We start from the raw sequence: 12422 nt of genomic DNA, 5'->3' as shown, positions 1-12422 counted from the left end.
ACGCTGGCGGGTAGCTGTAGTCCAGGGACATCTGGAGAACCACCGTTTTGGCCACCTTTTACTCCCCCCCCCCCCCCGTTTAGATGCTCTGTTTTAATTTGGGGAGATCCCCAACCCCTCTATGTTAGAATGAGTCTCCGGTTGCAAGCCTGATCTGGTCTACTCAGAAGTAAGGGCTCCTGTATTCTGTGGTGACTGACTTTCTGGAAAGTCATCCAGCCTGTCGTAATGTGTGTTTCCTCTGGAGTAAGCATGGGATGTTTGCTTTGCTCTGTTGATAGAATTGCAGCCGTGCTCTGGCAATGTACTATGAATCTGTATGCAGTTTTCCTTCTATTTAAGGATTGTCCTTATGATATTAGATTTTCCTTTAGGTGTAAGCTAAGGCTGTTGGAAGAGGCCTTGTGTGCCAAGGCAAAGGTGTTCTTTCCAGTCGCAGCTGACTCATCGGGACCCTAAGAAGGTCAAAGGTGGCCTGCCTTAGCCTTCCTCTGCATGGTGGCCCTGCTCTTCCTTGGTGGACTTCCATTCACATACCACCTACAAACTACCAAATTCATGCAGAAAAGGAACTAGCTGGCCCAAGCTCCAGCTGAACCAGTAATTGCCAGGGGACACTTTACCTAACACTCTGAAGCAGGGGCAATCAAACTGCGGCCATTCAGATGTCCATGGACTACAATTCCCAGGAGCCCCTGCCAGCGAATGCGGGATAGCGAATGCTGGCAGGGGCTTCTGGGAATTGTAGTCCATGGACATCTGGAGGGCCCCAGTTTGACTACCCCTGCTCTGAAGGGTGTGATCTCAAAGAACCCAATTTGTGTGTCTCCACCAGGGTTGGCATTTGAGGGCAGCCTCTCCCCCCCAGTGCAGACTGGCCAACATCCACTCATAGCATCACTGACAGGTGAGATGGGATTGCAGGAGCATCACAGCTGCTCGGAGGAGGCAGCTTACTGTTCTTCAAGGATTGGATCAGGAAAGTGTGTGTCCTTGGGAAGGTTAAGATTAAAACATGCCTCCAAATTGAACTCAAGAACAATAGCCTCCTGAATATTGGGCTGGGAAATGTTGCCCAGAGAGCAACTGCTGACCCTGGTAGGAGAAATGTTTCACTTGCTGAGTCAAAGCAACGCAAGGAAGAAGGTATGTAGCATAACTTAAGCGTAGCCACCTGTTAAGGTAAACTGTGGAACCATTATGTATCTGACTGACTTGCCTAGGTACTCATATAAGTTTAAAAGTATGAAATTCTAGTAAGACCAGTGGGGGCCCACAATGACTTGCTGTGGTGCATCTCATGTCCCCTCCCCCACTATTTTTCCTCTTCTCTGAAAGCCCCCATAATCTCTTGCTTTTTCCTGCCCCCTTTTCTCCTTTGCAGTCATCTAAACCTCCCTCTATTTTGGGGCTTCCGCCTTGCAGCCTCTCCATGGGGCATCTTTGGCTAAGTTGCGTAGTGTGGCTCACCAGGTCAGACTTAGTTGTGTGGTTGATACCTTGGCTATCCCAGTATCTGCTTCCCCACACTGCTTCCTCTTTCCTGCTTCCTGGCAGCCCCCATGTCCTCTCCTTCCCACCCACCAACCTATCTTTTTATTTGCCCTCCAGTTATATTTTTATTCCTACTTTTATAGCCCCGCTTTCTTCACAATGTAGACTCCAAGCAAGTTACATCATTCTCTTCCATTTTATCTTCACAACAGCCCTGTGAGGTAGATCAGGCTGAATGGCTGTGACTGATCCAAGGTCACCCTGTGAGGCTCTGTGGCAGAGTGGGGGTTCACATTTGGGTTTCCCAGATTGCAATATGCCATTCTAACCATCACTCCACACTGATATTTGTGGGGCATCTGCTGTTGAATATAAATAAGCAAATTATGTTGGTCACCTAGGGGTTGTTGCTGGCCTGGGGTTGATGAGTCCTTCCACTCCTCCCCCTGTGTTTTACTGACAGAAGCCAAGGCTTTCACTGGCAATACTTCTGTGGTTGCCTAGCAACAATTACTTAGTACTTTAGTTTCTTAACACTGTGGGTGCTCTTTCTATTTGGGGGGTAGATAAACCTGCAGTTGTGGTTCTTCCTCCCCTACCTTATGGATTTCAGACTTCTCTGAAAACCTGTGCATTTTTCAGGTTTATAGAAAGTTCTCTTGTGTTTCCGTAGTGCCAGTACCTGGATATAAGTAACCACAGATGTAGCTGTGCTGAGAATTAGATATATTGATTTCCTTCTGCCCAAGAGAACCTTCTATGTAGGGAAACTTTCTGCATTTTACTGATGGTGACTGGAATCAGGAAACTTTCAGAAAACATATTGGAGGCTCAAATACTGTTCACTCGTCTGTGGTGGGGTAGTTTCTGGTCAGTACATACTGCTGAATAAATAAGCCCAGATATGGGCTGAGCATTGAATTAAATGGAAGAGCACTAGAGCTGTGTATGTTGGGGTGGGGGGAGTCTGTCTATAGTCAAAGGTGTAATGCCCTCTTTCCCCCCCTCTTCTCCTTTATTGATACATGAACCTGTTATAATTAGATTCTGTCTTTTCCTGTGTCTCAAAGTGGAACTGGAATGCTGAGGGGTCATCCACTTGTGTATAGGCTCTGCAGAGAAGTAGCTACTAGGTGCTAGCATCTCTTGTTCTTGTCCTTTTCTATATCACAAATTCATAGAGATCAGATCCACTGATGGCTATTGGAGCTAAATGGAACTATGTTTAAGGGCAATGTCCCTTTGAATACACATTGATCAATTATTTCAAAGAAATGAATCTTGTGGCCATGCCTTGTAGACGACATGCAATAAATTAGCGATCCCCAACCTGTGGGCCGTGGACCACATGTAGTCCTTCGACTAATTGGAGGTGGGCCCCAAAGGACGCCTTCTCCCCCCCCCCAGCCCTTTACTTCACCCCCCCCCCCGGCCCTTTACAACACACTTCGGGTGTCATTGTCTCCCATCACTCCCAGATGGGACTCTCTCGTTGCAGAGAAACAAGCTCAGGGTTCCCATTGATTTGTCATTGTCCTGAGTTAAGATTTCCATGAAAAATTAAAATGTTCCTTATGTTCATTGTTGTGGCGTGTCTGTATCTTATTTTGAAGGGATGTTTAAACATTACCATAGCAATCAGAGAGTGTTAGGGCAGTGGTTGAGAGTAGAGGAGTAAACTATCCCCCCCCCCACCGGGCCTCAGCAAAAGGCATTGAGTGGTCCCCGGCGTTGAGTGGTCCCCGGTGAAAAAAAGGTTGGGGACCACTGCAATAAATAACACACTTTCAATCCACTTTGCAACTGGTGCTAAATGGCAAAGTCCATTTGCAGAACAGTCGCTCAGGTGGGTTGAAACTGCTTTATTTAGAAGTTGGGAAGGTGTTATGGAAGCAGAAGGAAAGATATACTCCACATATATTCAGAGGTATTAAGGCCTGGCACTGACAGTTCCGATTTTGGAACTCTTTGATGAAGGAAGGCATCTCCCAGGGAGGGCACAGGGCAAATGCCCAGAGAGGAGGCAAAAAATGGATAGGAGAGGGAAATAATGCCATTTTGACCATTCAACATTGTAGCAGTGCTGGGTGGTCCCAAAGATCAAAGAACAAAGCAAAAAATCCACAATTTTGGGGTCTGGCCCTGTACCTTAAGAACAGATGCTCACATCCTCTGTGGCTTTTGATAGCCTTTCCATAGGACTCAGATGAAACAAAAACATGCTAGAATAAAATCTGTCAGTTCTTAAAGTAGAGTAGCCCAATCTTGTCAGGTCTTGGAAGTTAAGCAGAACCAGCTCTGGAAGATCTCCAAGGAATATCAGGGTCAGCATTTGACGGCAGGCAATGGCAAACCATGCTTGGATGTCTCTTACCTTGCAACCCCTGTAGGGGGCGTCATAAGACAGCTGTGACTTGATGGTGGGCATGATTCCTGTGAACTGGGGGGGGGGGGAGCCTAAGACTAGCTAGACCCTTTACATTTCTGACAATAGAAACAGGTAGCGGCCATTAAGTTGTACGTTTGTGATTTTTGTTTTACAATTTATAACGATTCAGTTGCACTCTGTCCCTGGCAAAAATCCTTCTGACGTCAATTCCAATAGAAATCCCTGGGTCTAAATACATGTAGAAGAATAGCAGTAACAGTACTTCAAGTTCTAAAAGATCTTGTCCCATAAATAATAGAAGCATTCAAGTCTAGTTTGCCAGCATACTTAAAAGACTCTTAAGCAATCCAGTGTTGGGAAGTATTTAAACTCTTGGCATAATAGGATACACAGCAGTTTAAAGAGTTTGCTTTGACTATTTTTATCAGGATGTCTATTCCTCATTGTTTGGGAGGGGGACATCAGCATCAATACAAGGCCCTTTGTCTCACCTACAGTTTGGCAACCTTGTTTATCTCTCAGTAAATTGTTGCCCATGATGTTCCACATCATGTCCTTCAGGGTCTCATCAGTGGATTGTGTTGCTTTTGGAAGTAGGCATGTCCAGCTACGCGGTCTCTACCCTCCTAGTTATTCGTTCAATTCTACATGCTTTCTGAGACAATGATGTCCATCGGTGATCTATTGGAACCATCATGTTGGCCACCATGGGTATGGAATCTCTGTAACCACACGGACATGCCCTGAGGAATGCCATTCCTGATCATGATACAGAATAGGCATCTGTTGAGGTTCATCTTCTTCACCAGCAAGTACATCAGATAGGAGGAAACCCTGAATCTTAAAGTCATGGGCACAACCATGGGTCCCCCTGTGCCTTTGCATTATGCTGTGGCAGAACAGTAATTCTTCAGCACCTGCTTCTAAGTGCCTTGCCTCATCTTGGGATTCACAGATGACATTTTTACCATCTATCCTAAAGTCATGGGAAGCAGGACCTTGAGACTTTAACAACTTGGATCGGTCTGTGTGGGTAGTTGACTCTCAAAACTCAATCTTGTTTTTTTATCTGTGCGGTTTTATTCAACACACATGTGCTGAGAAACTAGAACTTCAGGCTTCTCTTTGTAGTAACGCCCCCTCCTTCAGCCTACTGCTGTTCGTAGGGTTTGCGTGTGTGTGTATCTGTGTATCCCCATCAACTGAATGTTAATGCTTCATGCATCTACTGAAGTGGGTTCCAGTTCATGAAATCTTGTGCCACAACAAACCGGCTTATCTTTAAGGTGGAACGAGACTGTTGATTTGGCTGCAGCAGTCTAACGTTGAAATGTGCTGCAAAGGAAGGTGCCACTTGCTTTAAAAACGGGGGAAATTCACTCACCAATAGTCATAGATACGTCCGTCCTTTATATACACATGCAAACTTTTTTTCTCTCTGAGAACATTTGGGAGTTAAGACAAATGAAACATTTCAAATGGGAAGAGACCTCTTCCATCATAATACCTAGAAAATACATTTCCTCTGCATTTCTGTAGTGCCTTCTTTCCCAGGAATTCAAAGCATTTGAAATACTAATATTTTAGCCTCACTTTTTTTTGGTGAGATAGGTAACCCCCCCCCCCCGACCACACACACAAACACATTTTGCAAAGGCAGAAGCTGGGGCAGAGTTCCCAGGTGAGGAGTCTATGCAAAATCCAGTGATTTCCACAAGTCCTGACGTCCACTTCTCGGGTCTCTTGTATTTCTTTCTTTTAAACAAAAAAGAAAGCAGTTTCTCCCTCTTCTCATTCTGATGATTCATATAAAGAGAATCTGTCCATGAGTTTTGCTTGCTTTCGAAAGTAATATTCCTAACACATTTCCCTTTGCAGTGTTTTTTTTTTAATGCAGGCATATCTACTGCGATCATGGGGGGGTGTCTCTTGTGTTGGGGAGTATCTGTCCTATTTCCTTCGGAAGACTTGCTGCTTCGCATTCTTGACACGCTGTTCTTCTTTCAAATTCATCTGCCGTGCCTCCTTGCTGGAGATGAATTCGACCTGCTCGGAAGGGAACCAGCCCCTCTCACCATCGGAGAGCTTTGCTCCTTCAATCCACCCTGCGGAAGGGAACAGACGCAACATGTGAATACGGGCAAACCTGTCAAGTGGTCAAATGTCCAAGATGTATCTGTAAGCCATGGATCTGAGTGGATGCAGGTGACCACTCTTACCTCCAATCTCTGCTTGTATGTGAAAAATTCTCTTTTTACCACTTGCAAAGATGATAGAGGTGACCGTAGTCTTCCCCATCAAAATTTAAATTCTGAGCTATTTGGAGCTGGGCTGTGCCTCTTTTTTTGCTGGTGAAAATCTGTACCATGGTAAAGTTGTAGAGGTGAGAAATGCCTTGACCTGGATGTGGCCAGAGCTGGCATGGTCCCCAGAGGTGATGTGCAATAAAGCAGCCTGCATCAGGACTAGGGAGACACAGTCTACTCCAGGGCTCTCCAGTGTGCTGCACATGGGGGACATGGTGCCTGCTGAACTTTCCTGGCACCTAGAAATGGTTTTAGAAAGTGGATGGGGTTAGACAGGAGGATGCGGGAAGTTCCCACCAGGGCTTCGGATTGCCTGTGCAGGTTTAAAGACATCCTGCTAAGCAGAGCTTCTGCCCAAAATGTTGAAGAGGTACCATTACAGTAAAGCATAATTTTGCTCCCTGACACTGCACGGTTGACTCCGCCTTGTGTGGAAGCCATTTTGTGATTGTGCCTGCCAAGCCTTGTCAGAATCTCAAACGTGCCCCCTAGGCTCCCAAGGTTTGAGGAGCCCTGATCTACTCCCTACCCACTTTGGCCCCAAGTTATACAAGGTGCTCCATTCTCAGTGGAACAGGCTTCCTCGGGAGGTGGTGGGTTCTCCAACTTAGGAAATTTTTAAACAGAGGCTGGATAGCCATCTGACAGAGAGGCTGATCCTGTGAAGGCTTAAGGGGATGGCAAGTTACAATGGATGAGTGATAGTGTTGTGACTGTCCTGCACAGTGCAGGGGGTTGGACTAGATGACCCATGAGGTCCCTTCCAACTCTGATTCTGTGTTTTCTTTTTTTTTTAATTATACTGAAAACTAACAATACCTATTTTGAACTGATATACAGAGCAACAAGTAATCATATCCTGTGTTTTCCATTCCTTCAGGCGACTGAGGACAGGTAATTAAGGGATAAGGAAAGACCCGTCCCTGGGCAATCAGCCATCAGGCTGTCAACTTCTGCCCCTAACGTTTTGCCTCTTGCCCCCTCCTCCAATGGCAGCATCACAGCAGACCCACTCACTGTCAGTGCTTTGCCGCAGGACCATAACGATATCTGCCTTCTCCAGCGCTAACTCGTCATTCTCCCGGGCTTTGTATGACTTTATACACTGAACCTGCAGCGCGTCTGGAAAAGTAAGACAGGAAAACAGGAACGGTGTCAGGTGCCTTGTGATTAAACCATGAATAGATTTATATTCTCCTGAAAAGGCTTGTAAATATTTATTTTATTTATTTTATTCATTTATTTATTTCATTTATATACCGCTGCTCTTGGAGACTCTCAGCGGTTTAAAATAAAATGATAAAACACAGAACCCTTAAAATCCCCTGCATGTAAAAACACATTAAATATGACTATTAGTTGGAATTAACAACCCCCCCCCCCCCGGTCTACCCCCTGCACCTCTGTCCAGCTGGCAATCTAGAGCTCTTTCCTTTAACCTTTGCATATAAAAGACAGAATCTTGCGCCTCAAAATGCTTAGCGTCACATCTGTATCAATTAAGCAAATTTGCAAATATTTACTTATTTTGTGTCATTCTGTTCCATGCGCTGAATATTCTCAGGCAGCATCCTCATACTTTCACATCTACTTTCACTATCTTAAAGACTGGAGACTTCCTTCTAAGCCTTTTTTTAAAAAAAAAATGAAAGCTGGTTCATGGGATGAAGGATTGTAGGCACCGTGTCAGTTCTGACCTTGGCACCGTGGAATATTCCCAGCCCTGGTTTCAGTTTTCAAATGAGAGGTAGGTTGTATCCACCATGCAAAGGCTGCTAGTTGGGAAAACTGCCCTGATAGTCATTAGTATAGCTCAGTTGCGTCTCCTTGGAGAATATGAAAATCCAAGGAAAGGAAGGATCTTGCAACAGACCAAACCAGAAATAGTATTGTACTGTCTTAGCCACCAGCAATTTCTGATACTGCACAAGCTCACTTGAGCCAGGTCCATGGAGAGCTACCATCAATACTTCCTAGATAAATAAAAAGGATCAATACTGCTCTACCTGCGAACTGACATGGACTCCGGGGAATGGTAGAGGACAGGAAGGCCTGGAGGACCATTGTCCATAGGGTCGCGATGGGTCACACACAACTTTGCAACTAACAACAACAACTGCTCTACCAACTGTAGAAGCTACAGGCAGGTGTGGAAAACCTGGGGATTTTAGGCATTGAAAGGTCCTCCTTTCTGTTTTTAAGAAGGTGGTTAGGGGCCTATAATGATCTGTCATCCTGAATCCTGACAATCAGCTATGGGCTGCAAGTTCTGAGGATGGAACTTGATTCAGATCAGCAGCATGGCACACGTAGATGGGGATCTTAAGCTGCCTCCCCAACCAATGGTGGCTTTCCAACCTGAAATGTCCTCTGGGGCTGTGTTTGCCCCATTGGGGAAACCTACCTGTAGCTTTCTTTATGCGTTAAATGTCCCTATTGGGGCAAGTAGGTGCTCTACAAAGCCCATTTCAGTTCAGGAACAGCGAGGAGGGCTGGCATAAGTCCCTCCACACACATCGTGGTCCTGCTTCATATTGCGTACCTGGGAGCCAAGTGCCCAGGTGCAGAACTCAAGCCATGAACCTGAGTTCAGGACATACCTGGGACACTCAATGGATAATTTCGTCCTCAGTTGGCTTTGCCAGCACTACTCTTCTGCCGTTCCTAGTGCACACTACGTTTTTTTTTTTAAGCAGCTGTGTGATAGGATTGTCCTCATTTGCCGGCAAATTCCTTGCTGGCAGTAGAGCGAGTTCAGAAGGGACTCCCAGTCCACCAGTTGTGAGCAGACCTGCAGTTTGCCTGCCTTGAAGCTGGGCACAACTCCCAGATGAAAGGGAAGAGAAGGGCTGTCAGATTTAGGCGTCAGCAGAGGGCTATATGAGCGGATCCTAATGATTGCATAGTAGATAGCCCCTGGTCTGGAACCGAAGGTTAGAGATGGCGAGAAAAATGGGAGTCAACCCTTGTGAGGCATAGAAGGAAAATTCCCAGGGATTCTGGGGCTCAGAGCTCTGCATCTACCATAATCTAGGGCAAAGTCCAGATGTCCATGGGCTACAATTCCCATGAGCCCCTGCCAGCATTTGCTGGCAGGGGCTCATGGGAATTGTAGCCCATGGACATCTGGAGGTCCACAGCTTGACCACCCCTGCTCTAGGGCTTAATGAAAGTCGTAGCACAGTGCACTCTTTCTGTTCACTATACAAGATTGCCAGCTCCAGGTTGGGAAATAGTGAGGTTGGGTTTAGTGAGGAGAGGGACTTCAGTGAGATATAGTGCCATATTTGTGTTTCCTGGAGTAATCCCAGGAGATCTCCAGCTACCAACTGGGGACCGGCAATCCTATCACAGTGCCCTTCCTGCTGTCCTCTTCCTGAGCATATCCAGGAAGAGGAAGGGGAAGGACAGGAGGTCTTGGATGGGTTGGGGAAAGTCCAATGTCTTTTGTGTTCCCAAGACTACTATAGGCAGCCCATTGAGACTTGAAGCTCCTCAGAAAGATGTCTGACTTAAAACAAGTCATTGGGGGGCTGAATTCAGATCGAACAAACTTGTTTTAATCAGCACAATTATGATTATGAGCACAAGATGGTTACTTCTTGTTATTTCTGTAGCTTTTGCAAAGTATGACTTTGTTATGAAGAAAAAAAATTGGTAATGTTGCACCAAATCGATTCTGGAATATCCCAGTATCAGTCTAGAGATTCAGGTGATTTGAGTTCAGCCAAGTGAATTTAGCCACACCCCACAAACTGCTAACCTGTGGAGATAATCCTCTCTCTGAATCAGCTGTTTGAGGTATTTAAATGCCTCCCCTCCAGTTCACAGCCTGACAAGCAAGCGAGGATCAGCCTTTCATTGGACTCTCATTGGGCTGTGCTGGGCGGGGGAGGGCAGCACACTGGAGGCAAGGTATTTAAATAGACCTAGGTCTGTTTAAATGCCTCCCTCCCCAGCACAGACCCAACCCAGCAGCTGATCCTGTGGACTGGTGTGGTTTTTCTCAATCATGAATTGGGCTTCTCTGGTTCAGCTCATTTAAACTAATGGGATGTGTGATTCAGCTTGGGTAAGCAGGAAAAAAATAACTGAATCAGCATTGATTTGAGTATCCGAGCTGAATCTTGCATCCTTATTATGAACCACAGTGCAACATCAGCCTCTGCATTTATGAACAGAAAGCAGCTTTTTGATTTTATTTCTTTTGCATTTCATTTTTTTCGTTCATTATGAAAGATATATATCTGGATTCACATTTTCAAATTGTATTTTCACTTGTTGGATTCTTAAAACAAATGGAGATTGGGTTTCATTGTTGAGAAGTGAGATTTCCTTTGGAAAATTGGGAGCTGAAGAAAGAACTTCCTGAGCAGCTGTATATTTGGGGGGGGAGGGGGAAGAGGGGGAAATGGGTATTGAATATTCATTATGAGCTGTATCCTGTTCTATTTTTCAGTTGTATTTGCAAGAAGTTTTACCAGGGTAATCTAAAACATCCAGCTCTGCTTGCTGCGGTGAAAGAGCAGAAATCCATCGGAGTTTTTCGCTCCTAGAAAATAGGGGAAAAAAACCTTGTTTAGTACATTTTTATCCTCCAAGGATCTGTGATTAGGCTTTGTGTTGGCAGCTGCCAACACAAAGCCTAAGAGCCTCTTGTGGCCTCTTGTGGCGCAGAGTGGTAAGGCAGCTGTCTGACAGCTTTGCCCATGAGGCTGGGAGTTCAATCCCAGCAGCCGGCTCAAGGTTGACTCAGCCTTCCATCCTTCCGAGGTCGGTAAAATGAGTACCCAGCTTGCTGGGGGGTAAACGGTAATGACTGGGGAAGGCACTGGCAAACCACCCCGTATTGAGTCTGCCAAGAAAACGCTAGAGGGCGTCACCCCAAGGGTCAGACATGACTCGGTGCTTGCACAGGGGATACCTTTACCTTTTACCTGGCAGCTGCCAAAAAAACATGCAGTGTTTACACATATTTATCTGTTTTGTGATGTCGTTACATGATGTGTTTCCCCTGACCACCATGTGACATCCTTGATTGCAGATGATGGGAAAGAACACATTATACTCTCCTTCACTTCAGCAGACTAAGAAGGGTAGAACTCTGCTTACAATGACGCTGTAAATATACCAGGGTTTGCTTGAAGGCAACTTTTGGGCCTTGAAAACAGGCTTATGTTTTAATGTGGTTGTTAACCTGCATTATTTTTAGGCTAAATGTGTGCTTAGCCTGGAAATACCACAGGTTAACGCTCTAAGGTAAATTTTTTGGGGGAAATTTTGCTTGATTCCAGCATGGAGAAAACCCAATGTTGGTAGGTAGAAGCAAGTCTAGCTAGCAGCTATATCAGCAGGAAACCTCCCTTGCCTTCAGCTTTTTTCCTTTTTAAATATGTTAATTAAAGAACTTTCTTAACAAAGCACAGATTATGTACATTATAATGTAAAACATCTTAGGGGGGGGAAGACTGGCTAATAACAACTAAATATTTTAAAACACCCAAATAATTCCCACATAAACCCATTGTCTTGCCACATCCGGCACGGTTTTGTCTAATTTAAATTTATAGCAAAATTCCTGAATTAGATTCTAAATCAGGTTGATAATTTCACAGTTGGGTTGCTAATAACTGAAAGCTGAAGGCCATGTATATCCAGTATCATTCTAAACTAATAATTATTCTAAATAATCAGTTTTATTTTTATTTCTTGATCATCAATGGTTTGTTCCAGTTTATTTATTTCAGATTATTTAGTGCAGTGTGTTTAACACCCCCTCCCGAGCGCTCTTCGGCTGTTCTTACTGTGTTTCTGTTCGGAAAAGGAACTCCACTTTTTTCCCCTGATGGTTCTGCAGCAGGAAGAGACGGAAAACGTTTTTGTTTGCTCCGTGCAGCTTCATCTCACACTTTTCTCCACGCACTTCTGAGGAGGCGGCGTAATCAAATACTATGAAGTGCCCATTCCTGCAGTGAAAGAGAAGAGGAACACGCAAAAGTAAACAGTGGGGAAACTTGGCAATGTCTGAACACTGACTGAAGAAATGTCTGAACACATTCTCCATAATGAAGGTAGCTTAAGAGAACAATAAAATCAGAGTCCGGTAGCACCTTTAAGACCAACAAAGATTTATTCAAGGCGTGAGCTTTTGAGTGAATCATAGAATCATAGAGTTGGAAGGGGCCATACAGGCCATCTAGTCCAACCCCCTGCTCAACGCAGGACCAGCCCAA

General features: G+C 45.1%; 1 protein-coding gene across 4 annotated transcripts in view; it reads right to left on the bottom strand.

Annotated features, from left to right (window-relative positions):
- Window positions 1–5273: 5273 nt before the first annotated feature.
- ARHGEF5 (Rho guanine nucleotide exchange factor 5) overlaps window positions 5274–12422 on the bottom strand; it is a 62552-nt gene continuing 55403 nt past the window's right edge. For all 4 annotated transcript variants that reach the window (XM_077309990.1, XM_077309992.1, XM_077309991.1 and 1 more), the window contains 4 exons: window positions 11994–12155; window positions 10671–10741; window positions 7207–7311; window positions 5274–5988 (listed from right to left, as the gene is read on the bottom strand). In XM_077309990.1, the coding sequence (XP_077166105.1) occupies window positions 5834–5988; window positions 7207–7311; window positions 10671–10741; window positions 11994–12155 (493 nt within the window). In that variant the 3' untranslated portion in view covers window positions 5274–5833. The remainder of the gene's footprint in view (window positions 5989–7206; window positions 7312–10670; window positions 10742–11993; window positions 12156–12422) is intronic.

The sequence above is a fragment of the Paroedura picta genome, chromosome 14 (genome assembly GCF_049243985.1).
Source record: "Paroedura picta isolate Pp20150507F chromosome 14, Ppicta_v3.0, whole genome shotgun sequence".
Lineage (NCBI taxonomy): Eukaryota > Metazoa > Chordata > Lepidosauria > Squamata > Gekkonidae > Paroedura > Paroedura picta.
The sequence above is the reverse complement of the archived record's forward strand: the minus strand, read 5'-3'. Positions and strand labels throughout refer to the sequence as shown.